The 19,132-nt window shown below is 31.4% G+C and overlaps 1 protein-coding gene across 1 annotated transcript; it reads right to left on the bottom strand.

Moving 5' to 3' along the window:
- Positions 1 to 6,016: 6,016 nt before the first annotated feature.
- On the bottom strand, positions 6,017 to 18,821 carry LOC118189047 (centrosomal protein 20-like). Its single transcript, XM_035359583.2, has 4 exons — positions 18,730 to 18,821; positions 14,413 to 14,610; positions 14,191 to 14,275; positions 6,017 to 6,181 (listed from the first exon to the last, which is right to left on the bottom strand). Exons 1-4 carry the CDS (start codon positions 18,755 to 18,757, stop codon positions 6,091 to 6,093), a joined length of 402 nt encoding a protein of 133 aa, XP_035215474.1. The 5' UTR covers positions 18,758 to 18,821; the 3' UTR covers positions 6,017 to 6,090.
- Positions 18,822 to 19,132: the final 311 nt, after the last annotated feature.

Raw genomic sequence — 19,132 nt, 5'->3', positions numbered from 1 at the left:
ACACAATCTTCTGCAGAAATCAGTTATTGTCGATCTTATGAAGCATATAATGATCTTCGTGAATCATTTGGGTCTATCCGGTGGTTTGACAGCATGCAACAGCTGCGGTTTGTAACCCATTAAATGTAGACGTTTCTTTAACACCTTATTGACTGTTGTAGAGCACACACATGCACTGGTTGGTTAGGGGCTTCTTAGGTAACTCTCCCATATAGCCTTTACAGACTCGTCACTAACAGATAGCCTGCCAGAACAGGGTTAGTCCAACAAACTGCTGGTATTCTTCAACTGCTTATCCCACCGAGTAATATTATTCCTATGTAGTAGTAGTTTGCTGTACACACGGCAATATTCACATTGCACTTTGGTCACAGATTCGAATTTGGCAAGCCACACAACAGAATGAACTGTCCTCTGTATGGTTCACATCTCGACTGGCATGGGCATGGGTGAGCTGATCTGTTGCTTTGCAGTTCGCGGTGTTGCCTCATCACCTGTGTGTGCACACACTTGCATACCATATCACCATACTAAGAAACTTTGAGAGTTTTCTATTTTGTTTGGTGAAGATTTCACATTTCTATCTTGTTTTGTTGCTTTCCTGTGATGGATCAAAAGTGCACCACGACGTTATGGATGCACTGTACATTAACATTTGGTTTGGGGCTAATTTTTACATATATACATATTATATCATGTGTTTTCCATACTAATCTATTATTTGCCAAATATCATTTTAACCATCTAATTTTATTACATATGCGTAATATTATGTTCTCTTCCCATGACTTTGATTTATATGTTCTAAATATGGTAAAAGCCTGACAATTCAGCATTCAAGTAGCTGAAATATTTTTGAACTTTTGAAGTAAATAAGAGATATGTGATGTTATTATAAAACTCATTATTATTAGCATGCATACATTGTCTCCAAACAGTGTGATGTGGCTTCAGTAATTGATATGTATGACATAACTCTATCATAAAAGCTTCACTTTGATTTCATGTAATCTAGATTTATTCTTGATAAGCCAGTTTACCTAAAAAAAGGGTATAAATTTTTTTCTTTCTCATATTTTGAAACAATCTTTAATGTTTAGGGCCTACCTTCTACGTGACAGCATGCAGTGAGGTATTTTCAAAGTTACTGGATCTGTGCTTAAAAAAAAAAAAAAAAAAAAAGTGACTTTATTTGAAAATGAATGAAAAATGGCGATGCTAGATGGAAAACAATGATAAACAATTTGTTTTTTATATACTGTATTGGTAATTTGTATCTGTTGAACTAAAGAACGATCTGTTTCTTTAAACTCTTCCAGAATGATTGGCACAAGTTTGGCGGCATCTCTGTCAACTTTCATTGTCGGTACCATTTCATAATTGCATAAAAGATGTTTTACTTTCATATTTAAGACCTATGAAATTTATTGGCTTTTATGTTTGAAATGCATTCCCTCCCACCAAAAAATCTTATACAATTATTAATATAGGCTTTTAATACTGAAGTGAATAACAAATAAGATGCCTGTTTTCATAATTTAAGACTGAAAATTTCTTCCATTCGTTTTGCTTTTCCAACATGAGTTTAATTTTTTATACACTCAACTATCTGAAATTTTCATGTAGTAATGGCATTTTGTGTAGATTTTGAAAAGTCGAGCTCTTACTGTATCATGTTTAGCACTCACGCTGTTTATCACACACTTAGAATTTTGTTTATAGTATATGCTTAATGTTGTTTAGCTGTTAGAAATGAAAAATGCAGCAACCAATAAGTAGTCTGCAGTAATAAACCCAAAAGTTTAAATTACATAAAATATTTGCAAACTTTACATATTATTAATAAATTATTTTAAAGCTTGCATTTTATAAGATATGTTTTTATAGAATTTTTTTAATTCATATAGAAAATGTGGTTACACTATAATACAACTAAAAGTACAGATCTTGATTTATTTTTTATCTTGCAAAAGATGTTTCTTATCTTTCAGCAGTGTCCAGCATTGAAAAATGTGAATTGGCATTTTGTGCAATGGGATTAAGCTTTAATACTGCATAAACCACACCACAAAGATGTCCCATATATTGGAATATGCTGTTCTTTTTGTAAATTTGGGATGGAACAAAACGTCTGTATTTTCTGGCACGTGTGTTGATGTCTGCTGTTTTTTGCCCTGCTATCAATTCTCTTGCAACAGAAATTCAAAAATATTTCAACTGTAAGGAATTGACCTTCACTTCTCTTAGAAAATAAGATACGAATTTTTAACTGTTAAGACAACAAAGTGCCAATATATATCTAACCACTGACATTAAGGAAATAATTTACCAGCCATTACACAAGTGATATTGAAATTTTATTGCACAAAATACACAAAAAAGAAAAAGGTTATTGTAGGAGAAGCATCACCACCAAAAATAAAAAAAAAAAAAATGCTTATGTTAATGAAATGTTTCATTTTATCCTGAAATTTCCACTACGTGCCAAAAGATGTCGTCCTATGTTATCTATTTATGCATGTGATTGTGGAAGAAAATCACCAGATTACACGCTATAGAATTTTGAATAGGTGAAGTATGAATTTTATGAGCTCACTAATAATCTGAAGACCAATTCCTTAAAGGGGGCACAGGACCTTTAAATCTTCAAAAAATTGATTTTCAGATTTTTACATTTTATGAATATATGAACATTTCAGAACAAAATGCAAAAAACCGTGCTTAGCGACAGCGGGGGCTTTTAATAATATCAGTCGGTAAGACTTGGGTGAAGTAATTTATGGTAGTGGGTGGAACTCGGAATTCTTGAGGGATGTATTCTGTGGAGTTCTTATTTGAGAAAATTGTCTTACACTTAATAAAACTAATAATTCACAAAATAGCATAGACTGTCTAGATCTTCAAATCATTAACTACAAAAAAAAAAAAAAAAAAAAAAAAAAAAAAAATACTTTTTGACAAAACAAGAAACTTCAATTTCAATACTAACAAATTAATAAATTGGAATTCCAACATATCGAAAAAAGTAATTAACAATACAATAATAAATCAAATAAAATGAATTAAAAATATCTGTACAGATACAAATAGATCTACAACATGAAATTTTGCTCCTTATTAAAATTCTCAAAAATAATCTAATACCCAATCAATTTATTAATTAAAAATATCTGCACAGATACAATTTGAATTAAAAATATCTGCACTGATACAATTTGAATTAAAAATATCTGCACAGATACAATAGATCTACAACATGAAATTTTGCTCTTTATTAAAATTCTCAAAAATAATCTAATACCCAATCAATTTATTAACCATTGCCTTAAAAGAGCAGGTGTTAAATACTCACTCTAAATCATTTAACTGACAGGGATATGATAATTTGTTCCTAAACCTGAGAAGGCGGTATAAGTTGGATGACTATCAGTCGAAGGATTTGTATATAATGTAATTACTTAGTTGTATATATTGTAAAAAGCTAATTCTCTTCAGACTTATGCAGTTACTATGTTGTTACTAAAAAAATGGGCCTATTTCATAATCTTTAGTGTGTCAAATAGCTCTTTGACAGTGAAAATTCCCTTTTTCCTTTCTTAAAGTCTTTATCTTTTTGACATGACAATTAGTCAAAAATTAATTAATTTCCATTCGCTAGTTATTTTCAAAATAATTTTAACAGAAGGTTTCACTCAAATAAGAACACCACAGAATACATCCCTCAAGAATTCCGAGTCCCACCCACTACCATAAATTACTTCACCCAAGTCTTACCGACTGATATTATTCAAAGCCCCCGCTGCCGCTAAGAATTTTTCGGAAACACTACACTTCTGAGTCAGACGCGAAGAGAACACTTTGCCAACTTCCCACTAGAAAGAACGTAAGTTAATTAATACCTTTTCTGGCCCTTATATCTTCATGTACATTCACTTTTCTTCTTATAATTTTTATTTTTATATTAGTTTTTGCAAAGTTTGCATTATTTATCTTATATTTTGTAATTTTCTAATGTTTATATTAACTACTTTGAATTATATTTCATAATGACAATTTCCAATGTTTAATTTTTACGAATAATATTGAACTCAAATGCATAAACACGAGGGTGTCGGGGGGACTGTTACTCGAGCTTTATAGAAATTTACTGCAGAAATTGCTTTTCACTCAAAATTGAATTGGCTGAAATGCTTAATAGGAATAAGTTCTTTGAATATCAGCATTGGCTCATAATCCCTTCTATTCACGGAAATATTTGGCCTGACTTGAATTGCCGGTTTGTCTTAACTTTATTGCTCGAGTAAAGACGAATCACCTTCGTATTTATTTATTAATTATTGTTCATTGAATGGGAGTTGGTTTGTTCCCCTTGAAAAGTCAACTAATTTCCGATCAATGACAATAATTACATGCATTTACTTTAATTCTTGCCTTTAATTTATTCCTTTTTACAACTGAAGTTTTGTTATTCATGATTTAATTCCAGTCCCCGTTAAAACATTTTTAACATTTTACTTTCAAGTTACTTCAAAACATCTTTCAAAATATAACTTACTAGTACGGATTCACTCTTTTAAGATAATCCTACTATAATTAAACTTAGGAGATAATATAATCAATTAATCAATATTTTTTAGTAAATAAATTATATATATATATATAGCTTCACATAACCTGTTACGCCTAAAGACATACGCAAGGATTAATGGGACAGTCTGATGTTAATAGGCACCTACTTTCAGTCTTGCCTGACTGGAGTCATTAATTATTGGCTGGAAAAGTCAATTGGTACTATTAACAAATATCTGTAATAATTAATTAACATAACATTTATCAATACATGTGGAATACCTTACTTGGTTACAAAGATAACATGTATCAATACATGTGGAATACCTTACTTGGTGACAATCTTTTTTTATCACTTGGCAATTTTTACAATCTATTTTTTGACCTATTTGGAAAATTTACTTCAGCTTTAAAATATTGACAAATTGTTGATGACAATAAGTGAAGTATTTTTAATTGCTTTCGTATACAAATGAGTGGGACTTTATATACAACTGAATACTTTATACAAACGAGCGGCAATTTGATAACAATATCAGAATGATAACATTAAGTGGTGTCTACTGAAATAGTAAAGGCCTCACAATATCAATAATGATTAATTAATAGCTTGATAATTTATGAAATAAATTTTACAAAATAATAATTGTATGAATTATTTATGTACATAGAGATCTTAAAATTTTAACTTATAAAAATTTACATACATGGCATGTCACTCCTCTAAAAAAAAATTCATATTCGGCCCAATATTATCCTAGATTTAATATTTTCTAATGTTTATATTTATCCTAAATTTTAAATTTTCTAATAATTTTCATGCAAAATTCATTTCTTGTGTTATATCATAACTGCTATTTGACAGCCTAATATCTAATATCTGTGTTTCAGATTAACTGTATGGTTTAAGACATGGATACTACCTAAATTGATTATAAATATAGCAGTAATAAAATATTTTGAAGCAAATTTTAATTGCAACAGAGTAAATCCTTGCCGAGCATGGATTTGTGGAGCCACGATGTCACATATATGTGCCATCTTATTTGTTTCCATTTAATATGTCCAAAACTAGAATTTAATTCACCATTTAATGCTTACAGCCATTAGCTCTGGTCAGGAATTATCAAGGAATTTTTAAGGGAATTTCATCAACTGAAAATGAAGCCAAAGAAATCATAAAAATTTAAAAAGCAGTTGTAAGCAAAGGATTTCTAGATGTGAAAGAAGTCAAGGAATTAATTTAAAAACGACAAATGAAGAACTGTATGATCTTATAACATCAGTCAACAATGAAACACACAAAATTTTAATGATGCAACTTCCACATTCAGCAAGTGTGTGTATGTAATTCAATACAATTTCAATATTTTAAAAAACTTGTCATACTCAATGGCATAAAAAAGTAACATCATACTAATTTACATAAAAAAAGAAACAAAACATATTGACATTAAATATTTATTTAAAAAAAGCAATATTAGTTGTATACACAATCAGAACTATACAAAATCTAAATTTCTATGTCTGAGTTGATGAAACAGGCACATCTGAGGATGCTGATGGTTTGGTACCTTCTTTAATACTTGCTATCAGTCCATATAAAAGTGGCCTGAAAATTTAAGTAAAAAAGGATATTTCAGAACAATGATTATTTTTCTTAATTTTCAACATGGCTGCATTTTTTTATAAATGGCTGCTGTTTTTTACATGTTAGTTGGTGAAGAATTAGTCACCAACGATTAGCGAATTTGCAGGAGGAGTAGGCAAATAATATGACAGTATCCATAAATCATTTCATTCAGTAGAATCATAATTAACTGAATCAAGTTGGAATAATCAATTTTCAAATTAAAATGTTATAACTTATTAAGCTTTTATTTTAATATTGTTATGAAATGTACAGGCGTGGTAAGATGGCTTCCCTGCAAAGCAGTTTTAGGGTTGCCACATTTGGTAAGAAATCACCCATTTGGCGATATGCTATGGATGGATTGAGAACCTTCTGGAACAAATTCTTACCGGTTTAGCCAACAATGTTCTCGAACCCAAGCTGAAAGCTATATAAACCCTGCTGGTCCGCAGTCAGTTAGAGTGCGAGATAGTTAGTATCGAGTTGGTGTCTTGTCTAGCGAGTCAATCGAGTTGACAGCCGGGCAGCGAGTGCCGAGTGCATTGAAGAGTCTCTTAGTGTATCGCGGTTAGTGCATCGTCGAGAGAGCGTGTTGAGCTCCGAGAACAACTGAACTGAAGAGTCGGAAGCTGTGTCTGTGTATCGTCGAGTGCATAGTGAGTTGTAGTGTGGAGAGTCTCGTGAGTATGTGGAGTTCCGAGAACGACCAAGCAGAGTCGAGAGCTGTACTCTAGTGCTTTGCTGTGAAGCTGTCTCCAGCGTGATAGCCTGATAACCTGAAGGCTGTGTCGCTGATCGTGTCAGTGTGTTTATAGTAGTTCATTGACGACTGTAAAATGTGGAGCTGTCCTGACAATACTGGTAAATGAAGTGTATTTCGATACTTCATCAAGTGTCATCATTATTCACTCCAAATCTACGAACCCCTATGAATGTTAAGGAAGAAAATAACGTAAAACTGTTGTCAGGGAGAAAAAAAAAAAAAAAAAAACCGTAACAATATTAAATTATCCTTTTCAGCAAACAGTAGTATTAAGTATTTTATATACAGTTTAGAGTCCAAGATCCAGAATCATTGGGACTTTGACGAGTCATTTTAAAATTTAGGGAAGCTCCTTCTCTGAATGCACTGAAGAAAAAAAACTATGTGAGCTCTTTTTATACACTCAGATCCTGGCACTGAAAATCTAGGGGAGAGGATATGGTTTGTTTTAGGCTTCACTTAGAACAGAAAGAATAATGTTAACCCCAATCTACAACTCAAGGGACAAAAATATATTCATGACTAATGTCAATCAGTGTATTGTGCCTGGCCACAGTGTTATACATTCACAGGTGTTTAAAAGCAACATGCAGGAATCTCAGTTAGTCAGGAGAAAAATTGCTTTTATGGCACATTTGATTCTGTTTGAGTATCAGCGTCTCCATTCTTAGATTTTGTGAAAAAAATACTGATAATGGTTTAGAGGTCTGAATATTAGATCATTCTGGATTTTGGACTTTGTAATGTATTTTTAAATATGCAATCTTTGGTTTATTTTTATTTCATTGAGAAAACCTTTTAATTCACAGCAATATTTTTATTCTTATTTTCCTCTCCTCTTATAATGAGATTCGTGATTTGACAGCTCAAAATGCAAGAACTCCTGACTGGTTGTTTAGTAATCACAGCTTCAAAGAAATAAAAAGCTTCATGACTGCTGGAATTTAAGCACTTTGGGGGGGGGCACTGGAGCCATTCATATATAATTGAAAGCAAGATTTAGATTAATGTATTGTCATCCACTGGTTGAATAACTTTTAGAATATTTATTAAATTCCAAAATTTTCATAATCTAATTCTATTACAATGTGATCCATTTTATTAAGCATATCACAGTTATTCTTTTCACTATATCTGCAGCTCCTTATTTAAATGGCTAACAATTATTCATGGTTGTTAAATTGAAAGCACAATTCTTTATTTAATGTTTAGATTTCACAATCAAGTTCAATACAACCACAAAAAATATTTTTGGGACAGACCTACAAAAGTATCAATTGGAATACAGTATAAGATGAATGCAAGAATAATAGCTACAACAATTGAGATGAATTTGATGACTAAATTACTGAATATTAGAAGAAAAGCAATCAGACAGTTTTAAAGAATGTTGTTAGCAACAGTAAATTTATGAAGTGGGACTCTCACTTAAACTGAACTTTTCAGGGCCCTTCATGTAAAGACACAGTGTTGTTTACTAATTTTTTTTTTTTTTTTTTTTTTTTTAGCCCAAAAGGATGTTAGTCCTGAATGGGATATTAGTCTCAAAATGACATTTTGCATTGAAACACTCAAATGCATTGTATCACTTTTCAAATTGTTGCTACCAAATATTATCACTCTGTATTACATTTAAAGAAATTAAATAATGATAAATTTACATGAATCTGTATGTTGTTTCTTGCATTGTGAAAAAACAATGTTACCTAGAGCCATCAAATTTTGAATAATGTAGTTCTCCAACTGAACATGGGCACCTAGAAGCCCGAATTTTGAATTTGCTTATTATCTATTTCATATTTTGTAAAACTTTTATTGAATTTTTGATTAACAAACCCAATGATTTCAAAGCAAGCCGTGGTAACACAGCATGGAATAAAATATTTTTATCTCCAGTGCATGCTACTGTATATTGGAAATTCTAAAGATATGCTATTTTTAAATACTTTGTGATTCTGTTATTCAACTGAATTTCATGTGGCATAAACGCAATGAATATGATATTTAATTAATAAATTTAACAGACAAAACATCAGTAATAAAGAGACAAAAAAAAGTTTTGTAAACCCATCTTAGTAAGAAAACTGAACACTGATATGATGAACAACGAAAAGACTAGGGTTGGGGGAACCAGAAAAATGCATGCCAACACTCAATGCTGCATCAAGAATTCTAAACATATACTGCTATGCTGCTATTAAAATTGTATATGGTGTAAGTGCGAAGAAAATTATGCATAATAATAAAGCTAAAAAGACAAAAAAGGGGGACGGTTGTAGGAGTGAGTATAACAGCTGTTTGGTAGACTAATGAGCTCAGTGAGAGCATAAAAAGAACCTCAACAAATTCTTTTGGATAACTGTTAAAATCCAAAACCTTTCAGATTATATATACAGTCAAAAGTCGTTAATTTGGACACCCATAATCTGGACCTCAAAGCTACAAACTTTCTGCGCATGCGTCCATAGGCGTTTATGCGTGCGCGTAAGACCTTTATGGCTGCGAATATACGTGTGCGCAAGCGCATAATACATTTACACTTGCACGTTTAATGTATAATAGACAGTATAAGCTAAGCTAAAATTATCTAATTCAGTTAATGTTGCAGATTGCATTGTTCCTTAATCTTCGAATTGGATCCGGCTTATTATTTTTTGCAAACTGTTAGAGCAATGTTATAAAAGTAAGCTTGAACTTTCGATTATGTCAAATAGAATTTCCGATATATATTTACTAATATGTAAAGGATCTACAAAGCAAAAGTATGTTTTGAAATCCAAAATCTGTTTATCAATTTCACGCTGCTCTGTGGCACGAGGGGGGGGAGAAAAGCCACGGCACGCAATGAATTGGAAGTTGATCTGTCAGCACTATCCTTATCTTCAGGGCAGATGTTTTTATTTTATTTGGCTCATAATTCCTTACTAAATGTAGTATTTTATCTCGATGTACTCCTTTGATATGATTTAAATCAAGTTCCTCATCATTATAATTCGCTTCCGATAGTGAAGAAAGTGACAGAGGTTATTGAAAATGAAAACAGAAGTAAAAGTATTTGTGCCTGTAACTATAAACAAGAAAAGATTTTGCATACTGGGGAAAATAATTTTTGTCCACACATTAAGACAGAAGAGGCATTTATGCCCAACTTTCTTTATCAGGCTTATTCATGTTTATTCTTGTACAACCTGTTGGTTTCATCTAATGCTTGTGAACATAGAAAATGAAAATTACAGTGAAGGTTCCAATTTGGTGGTCGAGTTTTTTGCCCGCAACCAGAAGAAAATGGAGAATCCTCAAGTTTTGAAACCAACCACAAGTGAGTTAGGACCAGACTATAAGTGCAAACTTTTTCTTTCATTTGTGATAGTAAAAAGTAATGAATTCTTGAAACTTTTAATGAACTTGGGAATCATAATACCCAAAATAATTATCTTGCTGGTCTTAAAACATATTTACCTTTGATATGCCATTTTCATTTGGGAAATGAGGGAAGAATTCATTTGGGAATACACAATGCATCTTACTCTTATCAAGTGTGCTGTTTCTAAGATGTTCTAATGCCATGCCAGTGTAATTACCAATGTAACAATATGTAGGTTTGTATAAATGCATTTGCTTCGTTCCATGGCGTCACAAAATTGGGGGAAAAAATAACAGAAGCTTTTTCTGTTGATGGAAAAGTATTCTTAAACTTCAAAGGAAAACATACAAATCAAAAATATGCAATTCCTTAGGAAACTACTGTAATTTCCGGAAGAAAGGCCGCATCAGTGTAAACATTGCACACAAGAAACATGGCAGAAAAAAAATTTAAATTAAGCAGAAATGCCGCATCAGCGTAAACACTGCAATAGATTAAATCATGTGTGACATCCTCGTGGACCATATAGACACAAAATCTTGACTTATGTCCTGATATATGGCATATCAGTTAAGAAAAATGCATGACATGAAACTATAACTCAAAAATAAATTAACGGTAAGAAATGTTGAAAATATATTTACGTTCAAGTATATACTTATATTTACCCACTAAAGAAGTCCATATTTGTAACACTCATACTATATTATAAAAAATGTTGCAACAATGAAATATTAAATTTGGATGACAAAAGGAAATTTTAAATTTTACTTACAAAAGGAATTACAGCAAACTATACATCATATGAAGCCATCAAAATCTGACTCTTCACTATCTGAATTAAAAACATTTAGTAAATTCTGATCAAAGTCTTCCAGATCGTCACATTCATCCTCTTGGTTTACAGTTTCTTTATCTAAGGAGCCACTCATGCATGATTCTTTCGCACATCCAGCTGTTCGCGTTTGCACAAATAATTACGTCATTAGGAAAATCTCCCTTCGGAATAGTCTTTAGTTTAAAAATGATCATTGGCTTTAGCTTGTCACCGTTTGTGGCACAAGCTAACACACATGTAAATGACGCTCTTTTCATGCCCTTTCGTAAGCACAGATACAGTTTTTGCACCAGTTTCATCCACGGTTCTGTTTGCAGGAGAGTCGAAAGCTAAGTCACTTCATCCATATTTATTATCTGTGACCGAAGAAGTTTTTTTTGTCAATAATATCTGTCACATAGTTTAGAAAAGATGCCTTTTTATCCTGCCAGTCCATTGGTAATTGTTGCTCGACTGTTGTTTTAGTATTCACAGAAATATTTTTTCTTTTCATAAATTTGCTACACCAGCAAGGCCCTCCTTTGAAATCATTTATGTTCATTTGTTTTGCCATAAATTTTGCTTGTAAGTGAATTTTTACAGTCGAAATCGCCCTTCCTTTTTCTCATTGCTCCTTTATCCAGTTTGCAAAATCGCCCTTTACATTCGGCCACCTTACAGTACCACTTCTTTTGGCTCTTTTCTGTAGTGGCATATTTTTAAGTTCTTCTTTTTCAGTTCTCCAATGTTGAATGCATCTCTCATCCACTTCAAACTCTCGAGTTGCTGCTCTATTTCCAATTTGTTCAGCACGTGAAATTACATTAAGCTTAAAACTAGCAGTATAGCTTTTGTGCCGTTTAGGTGCCATTTTCAAAATTTTTCCGCTCCCTTCTTACTTAAAAAACTATCCAACAAATAATTGTACCCAAACTGATGGAATTTGTATCTGCCAGAATGCGAAGAAAAATTGATTCGTGCTGAAGGGAATACGTCAGAATTCGTAATTGCAACACAGGTGGTGTTCGCCTTTGAAAAACATTGCAGTAGGTTTACAATGGAAAAGGCACTGGTAGAGAGAGGAAGGGTCCTGGAAGATTCATCAAATGACAGAGAAGAAAGACTATTCAAACTGATGAGAATGCTGATTTGAAAAAGGGAAGAATGTTATTGTTCTGAGATCCCATTTAGGGTGAATAAGGCATGTAGGCCCGTTCAAGGGAAAGAATGTGAACAAAATAAAGTTCGCAGAAAGCAACTGAGTGGTCTTTTGTGTGGGAACAGCCCCAATCTATGTACAATGACAAAGTCATCCGAACTATGTACAATAACAAGGTCATTTAAACTATGAAAAGTGACATAGGAAATATTTTTTTAGTGCACCTAAGTGCCTCATGGGTAGAAACGGCGCACCCGCTGAAAATTTAAGTTCTAAACACATAAGCGCCACGGCATTTCTTCCGGAAATTATGGTATTTCTAAAATAATTAAGTTCGTCAGTCCTTCAAGGGGAAAAAGTCTCAATATTCCCTAAAAAAAGAAAGAAAGAAAGAAAAAAAAAAAAAAAAAAAAAAAAAAGGTAAATATACTTGCTTGGAAGAGTACAATCACAAAATTATATGACACGTACACTAGAAACAAAACAATCTAGTGTCATATGATAAATTTAGAGAAAAGTTTATTTGTGCTACATCAAAAGTACAGATAGATAGGCTTGCCGAAAATACTGGGAAAAACTTGATGAAGGACAGAAAATTCAAAAACTAATTCAAGATCCAAAAATTAAAATGATGGAAAAAGAGCTTCATTTGAGGAAGAGCCAGTTATGACAGTGAAAAGATTTGTGCTCCCAAGATTAACAGAAGAAAAAGAATATTAGTTACCTAAAATTTTTTTTAAAATTTATTTCTCTTCTACCTTATATGCATTTTGTTTGTAACACAAATTTTATTAAATAAAGAATGAAAGTTTATTATGAATTTTTTGATTGATTTTAGAACAGTATTTTCTTTATCATATAAATTACACAAACTAAAAATTAATTTTCTCAAAATTCCTGTCAATGAAATGGTTTAAATATAAATTGTTTCTCCCTTTGGATCTTCAAATATGTATAGGAAAAAGTATAGTTCTCCATCTCTTACCAGAAAATATCATTAAAACAATTATATTTCACTCTATATGGAAGAAAATATTTCATGGAGGGTGAAATCAGTGGTCTGAAACTGGTGGCTTTCAAAGCAATTTAATGTAATCCACAAATACATTTCCTGTAAATTGATTAGCATTATTATGACATTATTTATTATGTCAGAAATCTGAGAAAGGTTTCAGATTTTAATAATTTGAATTCAATTTTACATTAATTACATTGCCTTAAAAATTAATGCGAGTAACATTATACAAAATCTACAAACAAAGCTAATTAATTTATGTGGTAATATAAATCTTATTCAAAGATTTGAAGATACACATATGATTAACTTTCTTTGGTAGTTGTCAAAAGATAAATACCCTCAGTTATGAATTTTTGCAATAAGAATAACTGCTTTATTGGGGAATACATTTATATGTGAACAGCTTTCCCTGAAACAGAAAAATTAATAAATCTTAAAACAGGCCAGACTGTCCAATAAGCATCTACAATTTGTAATAAAATGGATCTATTAATTTTTCTATGTGGTTAAAAAATTTATTAAAATTTGAACATCATGAAGCTGAAAGTTACAGTAAGAAATTAAGAAGTTTATGACTGCTTACATACAAATATATGTATTTTTCTGTATGTATTAATTTTTTTTCATTTAATTCTTTTTCTTTTTTGTCATTATTATAACTGCTTATACATATCAGATAAAATAGTTTAGTTTAAAAAATTTGTTTTGTTAAGAAAGTTTTCATTTTTATTAAAAAATGAAAATTAAATTTTAAATATTTGGCTTGTCAGCTTTGTATAGATCATATATGTATTTGACGCACATACTCTTAAACATAAAATGTGGTTTTGGTTATGCAATAAAATATATAAACAATGAAAAACTTACAGTTCTTCAGCACCTTTAGTGGATTTAACTCGTAACCAGTCTTTCAGAAATTCACTTTCTAATTGAAACTGTGGTTGTCCAGATTCTAAAAAATGGTTAAAACTTACTAAAATTTTCTAATAAATAATAACTATGAGTTCCTTAAAACAATTATTCAAGGATTATGAGCAAAGAAAAATGAATTAAAAAGCTAAATATGACATGACACAAAAATTGAATTACCTGCCACTAAGACTGATTCTGTAAACAAATAACCATTATATATTAAATATTCTCTGATCAATTCATTGATCATTAAATTTTCATTTGATAAAGGTGGAGGAGGTTCATTTTCATCCTGTAACACACTGAAAACTTCAGCACGCAATCTTGCCCTAATCTCGGACAGCGCTCCAGATTTGGATAAAGCTTCCTTTAGGGCTGAAATATAGAATTACATAAATAGTACAATTTAAAATTACATAACCAGTGCAATGTCTAAAAAAGAAACAGTTTGATTACAAATTTATATATCATATTTTGTGAAATATGTACGCCTCATATGAAACATCCTAGTTGTTAGGGTATAGAATTGCATATAATAGACAGACACAAGAAATTTGCCATTTCCTTAGAAGACTGTGAACTAGGATCTAAGTGTATGTTCCAAGAAAATATCTGGGAGCCATGGGAAAAACAATTTTTCAGTTAAGATGTAGACAAATCAATCAGAAATATGCATTAAAAAAAAAAAAAAAAAAAAAAAAAATAAAAAAAAAAAAACTGATCTCTGATTATTCAAAATCTTGCAAAAAATCACCAACTTCCAGCAATTTTGTGTTTTTACCAATGTTTATTTTATTTTAAACTTTGCTATCCTCTCTTATTTTACAATTCTGGCCAGAATAAGCAAGAGTAGGATTTTTATGGTAATGAGTTGTAAAGTGTAAAAGGCAGGGCTGTGGAGTTGGTAGGTAAAATGACTGACTCCTGGAAATTTAGACTCTGACTCCCTCATATATATGTAAACATATACACATGGGTTACAGCTTATTTTTTAAAATATAAAGTAATAGATGCTACATAAGAAAATTGATGCATAGTAAATTTTTCATATTAATTAGCATTTATTATGAAATGGAAACACTAGCATTAGTAATTTCTAAGAAACAGTATAACTTCTTTGTTAGAGGACCAAAGATCCGATTTGATAAATCTCGCTTATATTTTTTCATTTTTATATCTAAAGGCTCTTGGTTATTTATTTTTATTCGCTTTGACTTAGCCTTTTCAATATTATCCAAATATTTCTCAAATTCTCAGAAGGATTTTGTGGAAGAGGATGATAGAGTGGATTAGTGGAGTGGACTCTATCAGTGGAAGAAGATGATAGAGACTCAGTTGCAATATCTGCAGTTTGACTGTCCTGATTTGAATACTCCAGTTGTTCTGAGAATAATTTCATTCTTTATAAAAGTTCACAGATTGTTTTCTTTGCCTTTTTAATTTGTTTGTCATTCAACAAAATTCGGGGTTTTGGATCTACATATATTGAACACAGCACGATTTTATTGTCTTGCAAACTAGTTTCTCTTTTCTTCATTGAAGAAATGATTCCTTCTGCAATAAACCCTCTATTTCAGGAAGAACGAACATCACATTCTTCAATTTTTGCCTCCTGTTAATTCTTCGGAAGATCGTTCCACAGTCTTTCTTAGTGAAACATTAGGGTTATCTACATCTTCTGACATTCTTCAGATTGTAGCTTTCTTGTGGCTATATACGGTGTTGAAAGAAGAGTTTCCAATTCTACAAGATTGTTTCACAATCTTTCTATTAGTGAAACATTAAGGTTATCTACATCTTCTGAAAATGTTCTTAATTCTAATGACCACCATATCATCAAATATGTACTTCTCCATCATGTTGCGCGATCAATAATAACTCCTTTTCCTGCTCACTTCCTAAGAATGGCATCAGTTTTGGGAGTTCTTGCTGCTTACCTAAATTTACCAATGAGATTTGTAATTCACTTTAATTTCGTTTCAAATTCAAACTTTCAACAAAAACTGGAGTCGACGTGTTTTTAGCTACTCCAACTCCTTTTACCCCAAAATATGCTTAACTCCGATTCTGACTCCATGACCCTGACACCCTGGTAAAAGGTATTTAAAATGTGGCTTCTAGCCAAGAGAAAGAGCTGTCCTGCAACGAGCGTGCTTTTCAGTCAGTTCGTGTGTGCTTTTAGGGCTGAACTTAGTTCCCACTGATGTAATAGGCATATTGTAGCATTTGCATCTAGTCCACTATATACGCAGTGTCAAAGGCCAATTTTTGCGTTAATAGTCTCTGTGATGCATTTAAGTTTAATTCTTATTTAGTTAAGTTAGTTATTAATATTCCTTATTTTTTTTACACTTTTGGCCAAAAGTGTTGGTGTCTGTATTCCGAAGTGCGGGAGCACCTGTATGCTGCAAGAAATAAAGGGTAAAGTTAACCCTTCTTAACTTGTTTGTCTATTCTACACACACACAAACATAGCTTGAGTAAGCTCCCTGTTCCCACTCAGTATTTCTGTGATGTTTCCCCAGTTAGTTAGAAGGAACAGTAGTCTTGACAACAAAATCATATGTTTCTTATCTTAATGGTTTATAAGCACTGCTCACCTCATAAATAATAATAAAATGAAGCACTTTATAGGACTAACAAATTTTTATGAATAGAAACAAAAATCTGCAGGGCTGTTTACATTTTTGAAGCTGTTTAGTGTTACTGTTCATATAGTGAAATCACAGTACTGTATAAACCTACAACTCCACTTAAAGTTTAAAAAATTGTTTGATGAGGTAATGCACCAATAGCTAAAAAGTATTATGTGGCAACCTGCAATGTTGTCCAAAATACTTGTGTGGCAGGTATTCATATAGCCTAGATGGCTTTCCCCTACTTTAGATATGTTTACCAGCGTGACTGCAAATTATGATCTCAGCTATGGGAACTTCAGAATTTTAGCATAATGGTGGACTGCAAATGGCTGCTTTCTTCATCTTTAGCAAAATCATAGCTTTCTGTACATCTAGAGTATAAAGTGGCTTGCTTATCGCACACTGCTTTTTTTTCTTTTCATTTCAGAACTTTGGTGACAAGGATGTTCATAATGGCAAGTTTGTGCAATTCTCTCATCTTATTTTAGCAATTTAGCAAGAACAGATTGCTGTATGCATTGGTAGAAAAAGCAGGAAAAAAAAAAAAAAAAACTTAAATCTATGTGTGTAACACTGGATGTACTGGAACCCAACATCATGAAAAAGCCAAACCTTGCTCAATCATTAATCTGATTTAAAATTTAAAAATAATGACATCATAAGAAAAAGAAAGCATTTTCATTGGCTCTGACAGTGAAAATATTCCTTACCATTTCAGTTTTTTGCATACCTATTGGCTAACAAGAACTGTCTTTTGCAAGCTGAAAACTTTAATCAAGAGTGCACCATTAATTAAGTTTATTACTACAGCATTGTAAAATTAAAAGGACATGATAAATGTATGCTGGTAGAGTAAAATAGATTATGATTTTTTAATTGGTTTTTTTTCATAACTAAAAGAAAAACTGATTCAGTTACTAAGGGAAGAAATCATTAATGTGTTTTCAACTTTCGTGATGGGTGGTTCTTACATATATATCTACCTATCTATGTGATAATGACTTGGAGAGACTGCTGCATAATTAGAAAGATGACACTCGAAGGAGAGACTTGTAGACAGATGTCATCGATTGAACATAATATTTATTGCTGGACACAGACTAATTACCAAAAACATATTTTTCATCACACATGATCATGGGCATAACACGCATCCACAATTTTGTATTGAGTACCATATTTTTAATAAAGGCGTAGTTAGCAGTACGATAAAGCACAAGCGAAATGAAATAGCTTCTAAGCAGCAACAGAGCTGAAAACTAACTTTGCATTTATCCAATATGGAAGTCTGTTAAGAGAAAGGTTGGTTTATGTTAGAAAAGTTTCAGTTCTCAGAGTTATGTCATCAAAACTTCACAGGCCATGCAAGATGGAATGATCTAGAAATGACACAATCCAGAGGTGTTATGAGGAGTTTTAGAACACACAGAGAGAATTAAAGGGTTACAGTCAGTTTAAATTATAATTTTTATTTACATATTTTTATCTTACATATATATACACACACACACATATATATGCATGTATATACAGCCGCAAAGCTAGTTTAAATTTGTGAATAGACAGAGACACAGAGAGCTATATTAATAAAGAACACAATTAAAAATATTTTACTTATTCAAGCATTATGAAAATTGATTCTTTTTCAATCTTTCCATAAATTTTGGATAACTAAAAAAAAAAAAAATCCAAACTAATTTATAAATTAAATTTCCGAAAACAAATCATTTTTCAAAAGCATTATTTGTGAAGAGCAATAAGCTTTTAACTATCTGAATACAAAATATCATGTATTACTGAATCCTATTCATTGAACCTTGTATGAGAAAGTAAACATTTATTTTATGTAACTTACCATCTTTCAAATCGCGTGCAGTCGCCATGACAACAATAAGCAGTTACTGCTCATCCGAAAGAGTAATTTCCAAAGTCGTTGGTAATTTCCTGCCGAAAAAAAAAAAGAAAAAAATTAAAGTTTTGTTTTCTTGATGATATTTTATTGTTTTAAAATATTTTTTTTAATCTAAAAAATGTTTAAATGTTATAAAAAATGTTTTATGATGGTTTTATCCGATCATGTCGTGGTCTAAAATAATGATATGTTTATAATTCTATGAAACGAAATTAAAGAGTTCATTGTAATCACATTGTTACATTTCCATTTTTTTAATCAAGCAATCGTTTCAGATTATTTCAAACCTAATAAAAGAAATCGAAAATAACTTGAAAAAATTCCTCTGAAAGAATTTTTGTATATT

Source organism: Stegodyphus dumicola, chromosome 2 (assembly GCF_044657685.1).
Source record: "Stegodyphus dumicola isolate Sdum_Otavi_A_Nest chromosome 2, ASM4465768v1".
Classification (NCBI taxonomy): domain Eukaryota; kingdom Metazoa; phylum Arthropoda; class Arachnida; order Araneae; family Eresidae; genus Stegodyphus; species Stegodyphus dumicola.
The sequence above is the reverse complement of the archived record's forward strand: the minus strand, read 5'-3'. Positions and strand labels throughout refer to the sequence as shown.